Source organism: Dama dama, chromosome 29 (assembly GCF_033118175.1).
Source record: "Dama dama isolate Ldn47 chromosome 29, ASM3311817v1, whole genome shotgun sequence".
Classification (NCBI taxonomy): Eukaryota; Metazoa; Chordata; class Mammalia; order Artiodactyla; family Cervidae; genus Dama; species Dama dama.
The window spans coordinates 34501454-34518777 of NC_083709.1; the positions used below are offsets into that span (position 1 = coordinate 34501454).

Consider the following 17324-nt stretch of genomic DNA (forward strand, 5'->3'; position numbering starts at 1 on the left):
CAGAAAGCCAAGAGGAACTAAAGAGCTTCTTGATGAAGGTGAAAGAGGAGAGTGAAAAAACTGGCTTAAAACTCAACATTCAAAAAACGAAGATCATGGCATCCGGTCATATCATGGGGAAACAATGGAAACAGTAACAAACTTTATCTTTTTGGGCTCCAAAATCACTGCAAATGGTGACTGCAGCCATGAAACTAAAAGATGCTTGCTCCTTGCTAGAAAAGCTATGACCAGCCTAGACAGCATATTAAAAAGAAGAGACATCACTTTGCTGACAAAGATCCATGTAGTCAAAGCTATGGTTTTTCCAATAATCATGTATGGATGTGAGAGTTGGACCATAAAGAAAGCTTAGCACCAAAGAATTGATGCTTTTAAACTGTGGTGTTACAGAAGACTCTTGAGAAATCAAACTAATCAATCCTAAAGGAAATCAACCCTGAGTACTCATTGGAAGGACCGATGCTGAAGCTGAAGTTCCAACGCTTTGGCCACCTGATGCGAAGAGCTGACTCATTAGAAAAATCCCTGATGGTGGGAAAGATTGAAGGCAAGAGGAGACAGGGATGACAGAGCATAAGATCGTTGGATGGTATCACTGAGTCAGTGGACATGAGTTTTAGCAAGTTCCAGGAGATGGTGAAGGACAGGGAAGTCTGGCATGCTGCAGTCGCAAAGAATTGGACATTCCTGAGTGACTGAACAACAACTACTATACAGAAAATAGAGATGTACAATACTGTACATAAAATAGATAAACAACAAGGACCTACTGTATAGCACAGGGAACTATGCTCAAATCTTATAATAACATATAGAAAAGAACATATATATATATAAAATAACTGAATCATTTTGCTATACACTTGAAGCTAACATAACATTGTAAATTAACTGCTGCTAAGTCATGTCAGTCGTGTCCAACTCTGTGTGACCCCACAGACGGCATCCTATCAGGTTCCCGTCCCTGGGATTCTCCAGGCAAGAATACTGGAGTGGGCTGCCATTTCCTTCTCCAGAGCATGAAAGTGAAAAGTGAAAGTGAAGTTGCTCAGTCATGTCTGACTCTTAGTGACCCCATGGACTGCAGCCTACCAGGCTCCTCCGTCCATGGGATTTTCCAGGCAAGAGTACTGGAGTGGGGTGCCATTGACTACACTTCAATAAAAAATTAAATTTGCATTGAAAAAAAAAAAAAAAACCCTAGTCCTCTCCAATAGACAGCTACTATTTTTTTAAGTGAGCTTTCTTGGTAGCTCAGCAGTAAAGAATTCTGCCTGCCAATGTAGGAAAAACATTGGGATCTTCCCTGGGTCAGGAAGATCCCCTTCAAAAGGCAATGACTTTTGAAGAATACTGACTCCAATATTCTTGCCTGCGAAATCCCATGGACTGAGGAACCCGACAGGCTACAATCCATGGGGTCGAAAAAGAGCTGGACGTGACTTAGCGACTTAACAATTTTTTAAGTGTCCTCCAGGCAGTCTGTGCACATGTGCGCACATACAAATTGGAGCAATCGGAATACCTCCTACTTGAGAACACAGTCAGGCATGAGAATTTATTTGCCTCAACCTAGTGAAAGTTGGAAATGTACTTCTGATACCAGCTCTAATCACACAGAGGAAATCAGATGGCGAGTTTCATCTCAGAGAGACAGCCCAGATGGGACATGCCTCCTAGGCCTTTGGTATTCTCTGTGTGATCAGATAACTCCGACCATACACGAGAAGAAAAGTGGCTTCCTACCTGGTGCTCAATAAGACAAATAACTTCCTAGAAAAGCTACTTCTCTTAACCAGCACCACCTCTAAGAGTCATAAGCCCAATGACCAAGACTTGAACATCACTTCTGTATATCCCACCAAAAATGCTATGGATTTTTCTATTTTGAATACATGGACATCAGCATGAGTCAAGAGCCTAAAAGACAGGGTATAAACACTTGGAGCCCATCAGGGAATACCTCAAACTGTGCAGGGAATGCTGATCCATGCAGACGAAGAATTGTGAATCAATGATTTAAATTAGTCCCAAATGAATAGAAGGTGCTTGGGAAAACAACACACTGCTACACCCCTACTAAACACATTTTCACATACATCTGACATAAACATTCAGCAGGAGAGGTTTTTTGTTCCTCATGTCAGACTGAAATATTCCACAGGAGATACACCTCTACACAGTTCTTATTTTAAGATGAAACTCTGCTTTGGCTCTTGGACAGGAGGTGAAGAGAGCGAGTCATATCAGGCCATTCTGGCCCCCTTTGTTGTTTTAACTAGCATCATTCCACAAAAGCTCAGCTGTGTACAGTTGGCCGAAGAAAACCCTGGCCGTGCCCAGTAAGACGTTCTGCCCTTCAGTCTGATGGTTTGCTGGTGGAAATTAAAGCCCTGGGTTGAACTGGAGCAAATGAAACAATGTTAAGCCCAACAAAAGTCTTTGTTTTCCAGTCAGTAAAAAAAAGGTCATAGAGTAAAGTAAGCTTATCTAATTTAACTGTAGTCTGTACTTGGAGGATGGGAAGTAACATCTTGTGTCCTATTTCTTCTGCTGTCCCAGGAAGGCAGGGGTTTAGTGGCTGAAAATCCCAGAAGATTTTCAGTTTGTCCCAGGTACTGACTTCTTGGGCTTGCCTCAGGTCATCACAGAATTTGGATGTCATCACACCACTGGGATGTGGTTAGAAAGACCCTCATGCTTGTTTTTAAAGTGTTGGTAAACAAGCAGAATAGCACTGATATCGATTATCAGCACAAGAACCATGGAGAACCATGGGATTATTTGAACAGGACCGTGACCTCAGATCATTTTGTATAGCTAGCTCATTTTGCAGATGTGGACACAGAAGGGGCAGGCATCTTGCTCAATGCCACACAGCTAGTGGGTGGCAGAGCTAAAACGAGAACCAGAGCTTCCTGATCTGGTAGCCAAGGCCCCCAGAGGCCGTTCTTCCTATATCCCTTCTGCTTCTTCCTATATAGGAGGCTGTAGTCAAATAGAGGGGGTCTGGACTTCTTGCCCATGCAGTTAGGTCTTGGGTCCACTGATAAACAGTGAGGTCAGGACACAGAAGTGGGCAGGCATAGAAAAAGAGTTTTCTCAGAATTCCATGCACTGGATCTAGGCTTTTTGTGACCCAGCCCTTGACTCTATTTTACCAGCTGCTGTTCTCGTGGGTGAGGTGCTGCTCCAAGCAGTGGCTGGCTGATTTTCTGATTGCCTTAGAGGATATGGCATTAATGGTCCCCTTCACTTCTGCACTTAAAGAGGGATCAATAGACAGAACAACTTTTCAGATCAACAGACAGAGCAACTCTGGCGATGAGTAGGAGAGTGTCACTGTGGGATTGTGTGCCCTGAAATAATCTGACGAGGCCTGCAACCTGTATCTTCTAAATCCCAAAGAAAGGCATCTAATTGACTGAGAAGTAAGATAAGCAGTATTAGCTTGACCAGAAACCTATCATTAATTCCTAGAGGCAACACATTGCTTCTTGTGTGATACTCTGTTGAAACACAAGAAATATCCTTCAGTAATAACAACCTCCTTCTCATCTAGGATTTGATCGGGGAACATTCCTCATCCCATCAGCAGACTTGCAAGACTGGCTTTGGTTCTTTAAATGTCTCCCCTTGGAAACCAGAATCATAGATGAGATGGTTGAGCTTCTAACAGAGACTGGCTCTCAACAAGTATCTGAAGGCGAGTCTCCCAAGACACCATAAACTTGTGTGGACTGAAGCAGTGACTGCACTGATGAACTAAAACTCAAGGTTGGTTAATAATGAGACCCAGGCAGGGCTGAACAATGAAATGCTCGAATTGATTTTCTGCGTGTGAAATGACACACTCCAGAGCATGCTATAATGAATCTTCATGCTGTGTGCAGAGGGATTTCATGGTGGCTCAGTGATACCACCCAGATCCTTCAGTTCCTGCAACCCACAAGCCCATCTGTTATGAGGGTGGGAAGGCTTGGGACACAGGCTGAGAGGTGGCAAAGACCCTGCCTCCTGTGGTCAGTTCACATTCCCCTGGGGAGAAAGCATCAGTGGGGCCCGGGCACATTCCGGCCACACCACAGGGCTTTTCCTCTGTGCACGGAGCCTTCTGGACCCTGAGCATGATCACTGGGCTAGAATTCCAAAGCCCTGGTTTCAATTAACTTTAAGTGGATTTGACTAAGAGTTTGAACTGATGCTAATTGGTTTTCAAAACACTGGGTAACAATAAGCGTTCTGATCCTGCCCACGGACAGACACACAAGCCCCGTTCTGATCACGCTCCTGGGCAGCAGGGCGGCTGGCGCACCCCTTACCTTGCTGGGCAGGGATCCAAACTGCAGGATTTCAGAAGCTGGGGGGGCCGCCGGCTGGTCACGCACAGGTTCTCGTCCGCGGGTTCCCGGGTTTGTTTGTTCAGGCAGCTCACCACAGCCTCCTGGACACCTGTGTACAGATGACACCATCAAGGCCAGAGCAGGCGTGCGGGGGCTGAGCAAGTGTAGACAGGCAGCTGGTGGGAGGTCTCTGAGACTGGGAGGACTAGCCGCGTGTCGGGCAGTTGAAAGCTTGGGACTGCCCATCTCGTCAGGTATCAGTCTATCTGGAGAAAGCACTCAGGAGTTTGTGCCCCTTAAGGAGGGCAGCTCCCCCATGGGGGCGAGGCTGCTACCAGGACTGCTGAAATGCTTGAAAAACTACCACCCAGTTATGCAGCTGCCCATGCTGAAACAGGATAATTTAAAGCAGAAGGAGAGCAGGGTGACCAAAATAATGACCCCAAGACTTCACACATTGTATTTTAATCAACAGGAGATGACTGTACTTGGAAGGCAGGCCCAGAGCCACATTGGAATAGCCAGCATTCTGTAAACTGCTATGCTTCTGGGGCCTTGCATCCAGCGCTTTTCTGGTTTCCTATTGATTTTGGTTCATTTCTTTAGTGACCTAGAGCTGTTTGGGGGGCTTCCCTGGTGGCTCAGATGGCAAAGAATCTGCCTGCCTTGCAGCAGACCTGAGTTCCATCCCTGAGTCAGGAAGATCCCCCAGAGGAGGGGACACGGCAACCCACTCCAATATTCTTGCCTGGAGGATCCCATGGACACAGGAGCCTGGTGGGCTACTGTTCACATGGACACAAAGAGTTGGACATGACTAAGCAACTAACACAGGGCCACTTGGGAAGTTGGAGCGGAGAGAGAGAACAAGACATCTAATGATGGCATTCATGGAAGACAATGTTCCTACCACTATCCACACACCCCTGACCACAGAGCTAGTAAAATAGGAGTTTGAGGAGTGACTGGCATACAGTCAATTGGTGGGTTTTCATGGGGCAGGGACACATGTAACCTGGTAATACAGTGTCAAGACATTTCACCCTGCTTCCCACAGTCATGACAGCAATAGGAAAAATTCATAGAGTGCACATTATTAGTTAAGTATTGAGGCAGGGAGCTTGACATGCCCCATTTAATCTTCTCAATAACTCCACAAGACTCTACTTTATCCCCATTTTACAGATAAGGAAACTGAGACTGAGAAGGGTGAAAAGACTTGCTAAGCTTACAGTTGATAGACAATGAAGCGGCACTGGCTGTGCTTTAGCACTGGAGCTTTAATGATTGAAAATATTGACATTTAAAAATACTATGAGGCTGTTATATCTGCTGGAGATCTTCAGGAATAACCTAGACATTTCTCTGGAATCATTTCAGCAGAATTCAGTTGAAAGAAGAGAAACAGGACATTCTTGATAGTTTGCTGTAAGTCATTTATAGCCACATGTGTGTGTTTGTATAAGCATATATATATATATATATATATATTCAGATAAAGATATCTATTGTTAAACATTTGTATATAGTTATGGGAGAGTATGTGCAATCCATAAAATTAGTTTTTATATATATAAATACACATACATTTTCTTTTTAAAATTTTCTGCATTGCTTCATTAGTTAGTACCTAACTATAGTACAACTGACCTATCACTTATCAGGCCTGTTACTCTCTTCCTCCTATCTATCCTATGTTCCCCCAAGAAGTTATCACTCCGATCACAGGTGCATGCTTCCCAAGGTGATGTTACACTGACTTAGAAAGGTCACTCACCAAGACCATCATTTAAAAAGTGACATTTTAAAGTCAGAATCAGAACTGGCTTTTTTTTTTTTTCGATTAAGTCTGACAAATCAAACATAAAAAAATTGTCACAGTATTTACCCTGTAGCTGTGAATGTCAGTTTTCTTTTTTCTAAGCCATTTTATGAGCTTTAAAAATTTAATTTAAATATATCACAGCCAGTTCAGGGTGGAGCATTGGAGATTTATGCTAGACATTAAAGATATTCCATCATACTTTGGAATGCTGACTCCAGGGTGTTTTCCTGGTTGCAGCTGGGATGAGCCATTTGAAATTCATGGTATGATAATATCGCAAAACATTTCATAAGAAATTATTGGTATCATCGATGATACTTCCCACTGGAATAGTCTGGCATTATTAAAGTCATGACGACAAGGTGTGGACAAGGCGAACTACTCCATACAGAATCTAGAGCTGTGATTCTGTTAGAAATTAAGGTTTCAATTCATTTGCCGACCTGGTAGTAGTTCAGAGATTCGAAATGTTGCTCTAAAATAAAAGATATTTTGGCTTTAGTCAGCTATCGAAAAGCTCATGAATTTGAGTTAACAGTACCTGAAGGAGGAAGTGATTATACAGCTTTTGTCTCCTGCCTCATATGAAAGGGCTTGCTTTGTGAGGAGGGTCATGTGTGGAGGGGTATATTAAGTGATGTGACCCGTTTCCCCTTTGTGAAGCCCTGGTTTGTAGAACTGAGGTCCTTCCAAGCCTGCATGGAATGGGGTTGCAAGGGTTAAAGTCTCTATACAGGAAATCTTCTGAGACACATGGAACATGTTTACATGACTTCACCCAATAATCCTAGCTCAGGTTAAAAATCACCTTTGGGGTAAGTAATTGTTGAGATTAGGAAGCATTCCAGAGTTACTACCTTCTTCTAGAAGGATGCCTCATGATGGTTCAGGGGTCTGTAGTCATAGCATTCCTGGGTGGGGCCTAGGGTGGTGGAGCCTAAGGGCAGAGCTCTGTGTAATGAAGGAGGATCTGGGACCAGCCCTGCGGTCAACACAACAAGACATTTTTGTGGCATGAACGAATGAGATGCCTAAAGGACAGGGTATTCCAAAGCACAGTGCGCAATTTGGGCCAAGGTGGTAGGAAAGCAGGCCTGGAGGAAGCATGAGAGAGCAGCCTGGGGATGGCGGTGTGGGAAGGTGAAGAGGGAAGATGTCTGAAGACTTTACTTGAGCTCACAGTATACTTGGCTCAGGGCAGTCAGGCTTGAGAGAAGTTAACTCATCAAGTGTGTACTCTTTTCCAATGGGATAACTTACTCACCCAGAAGGACATTGTAAACCAACAAAGAACACACATGTACCTAAGATCCTTTCTGAATCTGAGTTTTCTTTCTTGACAGAGCAAAAGGAGAGGATTGATAAGGAAAAGGGAGCAAGAGGGAAAGGATTTGACCTTTTAATATTAATGCTTACTGATGTCAGCTTCAAGTCTTCCCTCAGCTAGACTTTAATATCAATTTTACCATTTAAGAGATCAACATAATAAAGCTGTTCAGGTTCAGATCTGTTCTCCTTGACTACACCTATCCATTCACATATGGGAAATTAAAATATAACCAGGAGATGATAGTGGGACCCAGGACACAGGTCTGAACAGATTAGGCTCACTTTCAATCTTCCAGAAAATGGAGTTTTCATTGTTTATATCTCCCAAAATAGCATAACTGCTATCTAATACTTGATGAGAACTCAGGGAATTGCAGCCACCAGCTACAGCCTAAATTACTAACGGGTTCCTTCTGGTCACTACTTCTGCTGGGTGAAAGGCATCTTCTGTGTCTATCCAATTTCATCTTCTGAGATGGCAAAAACAATAAAATTAGAATAACCTCAAATTGATTTAAAAGCTGTTAATTCTGCACATTTTTGATTGATTTCAGCAGAATGATTAAAAAAATCTTCAGCCTTGTGGGTTATATGTTGATGTAAGATCAAAGGTGACAATACCATAAAATGTTACTGCCAAACAATGATTTCAAAATATACATGTCCTGTACCCGGAAACAACCTAGATTGTCCACTGACAGATGAATGGATAAAGAAGTTGTAATACATGTATACAATGGAATATTACTCAGCCATAAGAAGGAACACATTTGAGTCAGTTCTAATGAGGCGGATGAACCTAGAGCCTTTTATAGAATGAAGTAAATCAGAAAGAGAGAAATAAATATCGTATACTGACACATATATATGGAATCTATAAAGATGGTACTGATGAACCTATCTGCAGAGCAGACATAGAGATGCAGAGATGCAGACATAGAGACAGACTTGTGGGCACAGTGGGGAAGGAGAGGGTGGGACGGATGGAGACAGTAGCATGGAAACATTACACTACCATATGTAAAATAGATAGCCAGCGGGAATTTGCTGAATGACTTTGGGAGCTCAGACTGGTGCTCTGTGACCTAGAGGGGTGGGATGCGTGGGAGGTGGGAGGAAGGTTCAAGAGGGAGGAAACATATGTACACCTATGGCTGATTCATGTTGATGTATGGCAGGAACCAACACAATATTGGAAAGCAATCATCCTCCAATTAAAAATAAATGAATTAAAAAAAATTTAAATATACATGTCTTGTATACTGAAATAATTTTTTAGTGTGTCTGGGCATCATATGGATCATATGATCCAAGCATATTTTTCACTACTTTGGCATTCTCAACTTTGAACATTTTAGGCATAGATATATTACCTTGGTACAGTGACACAACTATAGGTAAGCATGCGCAGTTGTTGACAGTTAAAGACCTAAGACATTTCAGGAACTTTCCCTGCCTTGGATATAAATGATGTACACTTTATGTTATACAAATATCTCCTCAGTTCCTATAAGCATAGATCAATTGTATATGAAGCATACAAAATATTATTTCCAAATCAATATATTCTGAAAACAGTTTAAATGATAAACAGTCTACACACTGTCAGTGATTTGAATTTTATACCCCTGGTTAGCAGAATGGTTAGAATCTTAAAGATAAAGGTATCTGGTTATTTACATATTCCCCATCTGCTCATAAAGTTCCACTTGACTTAGAGAATCGTAATAGAGGGCAGAAATAATTTTTTTCAAGGCACATTTGTTTCAGACAAAAGATCATGATCATTCAATTCAGATGATCATGGAAACTGGGGATAAAAACATACCATCCGAAATCCTGAGTGGTTTCTTATATTACAATGAAGCAACTGCAGCCACTGGCTATGTCCTTTCCATCTGACCTTTTAACTTGCCTGGGCCCAGAGATCATCAAAGCTTACTCAACGCTTCTCCCTCATTAAACATGGGAGAAAAGATGTCCTCATTGTGAGTGGCAGGCGCCCCCAGCAACATGGATGAGTAGAGTTCCAAGAAACTGTCTTCCAGAACCAGATGGAAAATTTTAGGTTTCAAAGTAACAGACTCTCCATGAAAACACTTAAGAACTCCATGGTCTGAAATTGGAAGATTTAGAAACAAAAGAGAACCTCAAGGTCAAGACTATTAAATGCTTACAAAGTGACCTGATAGAGAAAATTGATTCTCTGCTTGTACTTGTTCCACTATCCATTCCTTTTCAACTACACATGAACAATTTGGGCACATATATTTTTACATTCCCAGTAATGACAAAAGATGCTTTTATAAAAGAGTTTCCAAGATGTCATGGTTTAGAAGACAGTTTGGGAAATCATTTTAATATAGATATTTTTATACCAGTTAAGAAAGAAACTTTGCTGGGAATGCAGATCCTTAACGTGACAAGAGGGGTTATTGATAGCTATGGAGGGAGATTTGACGGGAAATCAGCCAGCCTTTCCTTGCCTATCAAAATCTCTCTTGGGAGTATATATGGGAGTTAGTAGCCATATGGTGGTGGTTTAGTCGTTAAGTTGTGTCCAACTCTTTGTGACCCCCATGGACTGCAGCCTGCCAGGCTCCTCTATCCATGGGATTTTCTGGGCAAGAACACTAGAGTGGGCAGCCATTTCCTTCTCCAGGGGATCTTCCTGACCCAGGGTTGAACCAGAATCTCCTGCATTGCAGGAGGATTCTTTACCAACTGAGCCACCAGGGAACCCCAGTGACCATATGCATCTAATGTATTTTCTACAGTAGTACAAAAGATCATAATCTTAAAGAATTAATTGTTGACTTAAATACCTTCTTCTCCCACTATGGTTTCATCACTAACACCTGAAATAGAAAAATGACTGAATCTCTTATCACCATGGACTAGACCTAAGAAAACCAGATTAATATACATGGAAACATTGAATATTATTTAAATAACATTCATTCAATGATAAAGCTTCAAGAAGTCTCTAAGTGTTTAAAGAAGTGAGGTATGATGCAAGGACCCTAGACAGAGAAATAAACAGCAGGCCTAGTCCCAATTTCACCGACTAGATGTGTGATCTTGAAAAAAATCACTCAGCTCCCTGTATCTCAGTTTTCGCATTGATAAAATGGCAGTGGGATCAGGCTTTAATCTTTAAACTCCTTTCCAGTTCCAGGTAACCTCAGTGTTAACTGTTATTATACATTCTTTCCCTTTGTCAACAGATATTACTTTGGAGACCAGCTGAGAAAGTCAGAGGTGGCATACTCCGTCCTTGGGAACAACAGACGGTTTTGTCGTCTTTGATCTGGGTTCACACCACAGGCACTGAGGCAAGGGCATAGACAAACAAAAGTGAATGTCAAGAGCATTGCCAGGCCCATGTCAACAGAGTTTCTCGGTCAGATATACTGAGATGTAGTGTAAAATATCAGAAGGACAAGTAAAAGTAAAAGCATTCCTTGTGTTAGCTACTCACAGCTGACAGTCTAAGAGAGACAGGCCCAGAGAGAAATACCTCTATGTTTCATTCAGTCTGCTTTACGTTTAGAAGGGTTTCTTCCCCCTACTTAGCCTTCTTGGACTAGAGACAATCACGTGACACAACTGCCCGCAGAGAGAGAAGCTACAGCGAAAGGCCAAGAGGACGGCACGGATCTGAGGCCTAGCCCCCTTCTTACCTCCTCCACACGACTCAGAGCACTTGGTGAAGCCCTCATACTCCCAGTCGTAGAGCTGGTCAAAGTCCTGCAGGCCACCCAAGAGGCCATCTGTCTCTTCCAGGTTAAATTCGGGAGCCTCCCCGTGGCACGGTCCTGCGTAGCAGGGGCGCTGGGACGCCGGCTTGGGTCCTTCACATTCGTCAACGGGCAGGTCGGCCACGGACTGAGAGAAAGACAGGAGCACCTGGCACCTGACCACTCGCACCTGGGTGCCCACACCACAGGTGACCGTGCAGGCCGACCAGGCCTCTGGGATGAACCTGCAGTCCGCAAGCAAACAAGAGGACAGGATGAGAAGCCCCAGGCAGGAGACCGCAGGCACCGGGAGGGGCCGCATCCCCCCTGCCACTGGGCCCCAGGGCCGTCTCAGGACGTGCTCAGGGCTCTGCCACCCTGTCCTGGCCTGTGCTGGGTGCTTCAGGGCAGCTCACGAGCTCATCTGCCAGTCTCCGGATGGGTTTCTTCGTGAGTGTCACATGAACCCCCAGCTGGAAGATATTCCAGCCACAGACCACCTGCTTTCTCCCAGCTTTGCACCCACAGTGGTGGCTCTTCAGAGCAGGGAACTGATTTCTTCTCTCTTGATCTAAATTCCAGCCCTTGTGCCTCCTGCGAGATGTTGGCTATTCTTACAGCAGACTAATACTGATGCTAAAAACTATAACAAAGTAAGCCCTTAGAGATATTTAAGGAAGTATATATATATATATTTTGTTTTAGTCTGGATTTCAGATTCTGTAACTTTCTTTGCTTTTTTGCTCAATGTGCTTCCCAAGATTTATTTATATATAGAAAGAGAAAGAGGGTTTTTTCTTTCTTTCTTTTTTTTTTTTTTAAGTTTCCAAGAATGGAGCAAAGCCTTGTTCCTCACACATTCTTTGAATTAGTCTGGCCTGCGATTCTTTTTATATCTGAGAGAAAACCCTTGCTACAAATTTAAATCCACAGGCATCTCACTGTAAACGAGAGGTTTTGCATCCATATATGTTTGTTTGACAGCCTCCAGTCCCTCCCCACCGAGCAAAGTCATATTAACGAGAATGTCCCTAAGTTTCTCTAGAAGGTAGGACAATATCCAAATTCCAAAAATAAATAAATAAATAAATAAAAAGACTGTTTTCCTCCAACTAATCAACAATTGCCATATCTGAAATGACCTTGAGAAGTATCCAGGGAAAAAAAAGCCTTGAGGGCACCACTAATATTTTCACAAAGTTAGTATAATAATCTGGAGAAAGGACTTTGGAATAAAAATCTTAAAAAAATTTTTTTCTATGATCCTACTGCTTTTGCACTGGGAGTCGTGCTGAGGAGGCATGCAAACCTGGCTGTTTAACCCTGCTTTTGGCAGAAAAGGAAAGAAGTGATAAGAAGGTTATAGCATTAAGTCGCAGCAAGTGAAAATAGTTCCCATCTAGTTTAGGGAAGCTGAAATTCTAACAGGAAATTGATCCAAGTTTTCAAACTGAAAGAAGCAAAACAAAGTTGTGGTCTGAACCTGGGCAGGGAGACTGCAACAGAGACCCAGAGCCAACAGTGTCTGAGGCAGGGAGGGGTCCCCTGAGTAAGGATTTGACACTTGCTACCTTTGAAGAGCCAAGCCCGAGAGGAGGATGAGGGTCATACACAATCTTGTCAGGAAGGTGGATTAAGGAGGAAGCATCACTCAGAATTATTCCCAAGAAATTCTCATCACAGGATCACCTCCCCCTTTCATTTTTTAATTCCTGACTCCATCTTCTGGCACCTCTAGAACGTGGTAGGGAAAATGCATGCAATAAGATTAAAATATCTTTCTCTTTAAATAATGCTACCTGTAGCCATCTTATAGGAATATAAAACCAAACTCTGCAATCAAAATAATTTTAACCCTCTTATTATATATTCACATCTGTCTGCCTGAGTCCTGGGATAAAAATCATAACAAATATACAAGCATTGAATTTTACAACCCAGGTGTGGACAGAAAGGAAAATATATACCACGCTATTGTATATATAAGAGAAACCCCAAAGCAAGTGATAAGTCTTTAAACTTTGACAACAGTGATGAATACTGCTTCTTTAATAATGTGGTTCTGAGAATTTTGTTTTTAAATAAAAAAGATGACAAGATCTCAGAAAGAACAGTACCCTATTAGCTTTTCCAATCCAGTAAGGACTATTGCTCTGTCGATTATAATAGCCCTTTTCAGTGACCATTACAAAAGACTAAGAATCAGATAGATTTTTTGGTAAAGAGCCAGATAGGGAAGATTTTAGATTCTGTGGGCTATGTGTGTGGGTTTTTGTTGTTGCAAAACTTAACTCTGTGAAAGCAGCCACAGGCAATATGAAACAAAATGAGTGTGGCTGTGTTCCAATAAAACTTTATTTATAAAAACTGGGGTGGGGAATGGGAAGGGAGATGGAAGGGTCTAAATTTGGCCTATTGGGTTGTAGTCTTCCAACTCCTTCCATAGAACATTTAGTGGACATGTCAAGCACATGGAGATTCATCAGTTCTCTCAAAACTGATTTTAGGCATCTGTCTCCATCTTTTCCCACATATAGAAACTTATGAGAATGACAAGTAGCTAAACTGACTTATATTTTATCTCCTAGATTAAAAGTGAGTCCCAGATGCAATCTAGAATGTGAAGGAGGCACAAATGAAACCCTCAGCTCTCCCTGCCTATAACATCAATCACTTTGCATTTGTTCTCTCTCCAGGACTGGGAAGATACACCAAAATCACAGAAAGTAGAAAGAGTTGCCACTGCCCCATGAATTCATTGCAATGATTGAGACTTGTTTATTTTAAAGCAGCATCTAAATGAAAAAAGAATTATGTGTGTTGTGGGTATGTGTATATTTTTGACTATTTGGATACTTAGGGTTAATCTACTTTATGTTTCCCAAGTGAGAACATTATCAAGTGTCAGACAGCCTTACTGGCATATCTCCCAACCCACTATCCTTAGGTCTTCATCAAGTTCACACCAATTAAGAACAATTTGGTCTTTAAGTGGTGCTGTCTTTCGGCACTCAGTTTAATTTCTCTAGTGCATACACTGGATGATATAATATTCTCTCTCACTGAAGGCAGGAGATTGTATTTCAAAAGAAAAATATCTAATAGTGCAAATGGCCAAATGAATAATAACTGTTTTTCATATGAAACCTTCCCCCACAACCCTGGATCTCCCAACTCTGTATTTACTATCTTGAGCTTTCTGGCCACAAGTGGGAGGAACAAAGGTCAGGCAGCGGGCAGTCAAATGAGCCTGGAGGTTTAACTGAAATGTTTAGAAGTTGAGTAGTTCTTGCTGAGTTAGAACGTTTAAAGTGTGACCTTTAAAATGGAGTCAATGTGCTTTTTAAAAATCTGCATGTTAATTGTCTGGATGTACACACGGACAATGTCTTATTGAAGTTTAATTTAGGCAACTTAACTATTCTCTTGGTAGCAGCACTGCTGCCAGAAGAATGAGGAACAGCTTGGATAAGCGAGTTCTTTAAATGGTGGGCTTACGCTTCTGAACTGATTGATATGATTTCTGCATTTAGTTTTCCCATCTCCAGGATAAAACAAACAAATGAACAGAACCTTGGCAAATAAATTATTTATGTTTCTTCTGTTTGCAAGTTTCATTGTTCATTTCACTGCCAAAATGCTTATCCTTTAATTAGAGGTATAACCACATTCCCTATTTACAAAATAGATAAGTGATAATCAAATTCACTTGTAAAATCCCAAAGCAGTTTAGTTTATCAGTGGCTATTACGGAGTCAGAAGCATGGACTGAAATAAAAAAAACTATCACTTTATTTGTACGATGCTATGGAGAAACAATTCACTCTTAAGTCTCATGTCACCTCAGGTATTAACCACTTAGCTCTAGTTTTATACACACAGTCTGATGTTTAACTTTTTTTTTTTCCTCTTTTCTCCCTCCTTCTTTCACATGCGTGTTTGTTTAAAAAAATCATTGGGATTATTCAAAATATGAGTAGAACAATATAGTAGCTCTGGAGTGTTGTTTTGATGCTGTTACGAGCCTCAGCTCATTCTCTAGTTTCAAAATACAAACTGAAACTTGCAGGAAATCACGTTACAGATATTTAATTTTAGTTTACTTTTCAATCTTATAACATTTGAATTATAATTTGATAGGGGCCATAGATTTCTTTTTCTTCTTTCTTTGGTGGTTTTAGGGTGAAGGGTGAGGAGGGAATAAATTTAATAGTGTAGGAAAAAATTATAACAACTTTAAAACAGACCCTAAATATTACTGGATATTCTGTTCAGTGCATTCTTTCTGATTATTGCAAAATTTTAAAATCTCTGAGATTTAAAATAACCATGAGTTATCTTTACTCCTCTATAAATTGTAGAAAATTGATCATGAAAATGATTCAGGCTTATAGAAATGAGAATTAATTGTGTCTAGTGGAATGTAATTGGTTGTCCTGTAGATAAACCCATTTTGCATCTACTTGTAAATTCATTTCAGCATTCTTATTTGCCTGAATTTGTTTGGCTCATTTAAATTTCCTTTGAATTGGTTGTAACATCTTCCTAGTTTCTTCATTAATTATTGAGGTCAATACAATCTTTGACAGATGATTATTTTATATTTGCATGAGATTCATGATTATTCCCTTTCTAAAATTTTCTCATTTAACAGTGACCACAGAGGGATCTGGAGAAGAGTGTATTGGAAAAATAAAATATTGTATAAGTAATTCTATGCCAAAATAACCAGAAAGTCTTTTACATAAATATGTCATTTGGGGACCAAAAAATCATTATTTGTTATTGGTAAAAATGGTATTTTGTGTTACTTCATCTTATTTTTAACTCAGTCTTTCTCTCTTCTTTTTCTTTAGTCTTAAAAGAGTTGGTTCTTCTGATTTTGGACAATCTTTGAGAGTAAAATCTTTAGGAAAAGGTACAGTTACCTAAAATCTAGCTGGGCATTTGGATCTATAAGAAAAAAACATTGCTGCTGGGTGGGAAAGAAAGTTAGAAAGGGAAATAGAAACACATTTTTTCATCTACTTAATCATTTATTCAATGTCTCTAGGAAGTTAAAGGTTTGTTTTTCTTTTTTAATAAAAACCTTCAAACTAGTAGACAAATAAAATGTGGGAATGCTACAAAGGGAAGGCAATTCTTTAACTGTATCACTTTAGGAGTTTTAGAATTATAGATAAAATCCATCATACTAAGACAGACTTAAAATGATTATTTAAAAATATAGCTAAAGCATTAAGGTGTTGAGAGTATACTTATCCAAGATATGCCTCTACATTCACTTACAGCCATACCTAAATCATTCCAAATAAATGATAATCTAACTTATTGTAAAAATTCTTTAGTCAAGGATACTTGATCTGCATGTGGAATTATAAAAATATTTCTCAACTGCTGCTGTTAGCTTATAACTTTCTGGAACTGCAAATAATTCATGCTAGTTATGCAACGCATACTGAAGTCTCCAAGCAAAATTTTGTAAAGATGTCCAAGATACCACTCTACAAAACATCTAATAGCACCACTTTTTTGTCATAGATTCTTCACATCCATATCATGCCTGAATTGGGAGGGTATTCAGCAGTGTAAAATGCCTAGTAGTATAACCAAGAATAGAATGGTTCTAGAAATTAAGCTGACAAAACAAATGACAATTTTGGTGCAGTCACCAGTATGATTATTTGAAATAAAACTCAGTGACTACCCTGTCTAGTAGTGCTAACCAGTGATGCGAAGAAAGGACTCAGTTCCCTAATTCTCTAAAGCATCCTGGGAAAGCTATTTTAGTGGCATTTTCCAAGTAGTTGACATCATTTTCTCATGATAATGATGCCCTTTTGAGTTCTTTGAGAGGCAGCTGGCCTCTGCAAGAATGCCTCAATGGCTTTCTTGCAGAAATGCTCAGTGCTGGAAGGAGGGGAAAAAAGGCTGACTGCATTAAAAATCACATTTTCTTTTCAAAGAGACTTTGTACTAGAAGGAAATGCTGTGGGAGATCAGAGCTCTCTCCAAGTTCCAAGAAGCCAGAGATGACTGGACTCTTTCAAAGTCTAGGACCTCATACATCTGAGTACTCTGTTA

General features: G+C 40.8%; 2 protein-coding genes across 2 annotated transcripts in view; both read right to left on the reverse strand.

The window, feature by feature from the left end:
• The window catches only part of LOC133048526 (ADAMTS-like protein 1), a 216103-nt gene extending 211659 nt beyond the window's left edge, over positions 1 to 4444 (reverse strand). The window contains exon 1 of the mRNA XM_061132224.1: positions 4326 to 4444. The gene's annotated coding sequence lies outside the window, so the exon portion shown is untranslated. The remainder of the gene's footprint in view (positions 1 to 4325) is intronic.
• The window catches only part of LOC133048525 (ADAMTS-like protein 1), a 270703-nt gene continuing 257700 nt past the window's right edge, over positions 4322 to 17324 (reverse strand). The window contains exons 14-15 of the mRNA XM_061132223.1: positions 11184 to 11485; positions 4322 to 4455 (exon numbers count right to left, since the gene is read on the reverse strand). Coding sequence (XP_060988206.1) covers positions 4322 to 4455; positions 11184 to 11485 — 436 coding nt within the window. The remainder of the gene's footprint in view (positions 4456 to 11183; positions 11486 to 17324) is intronic.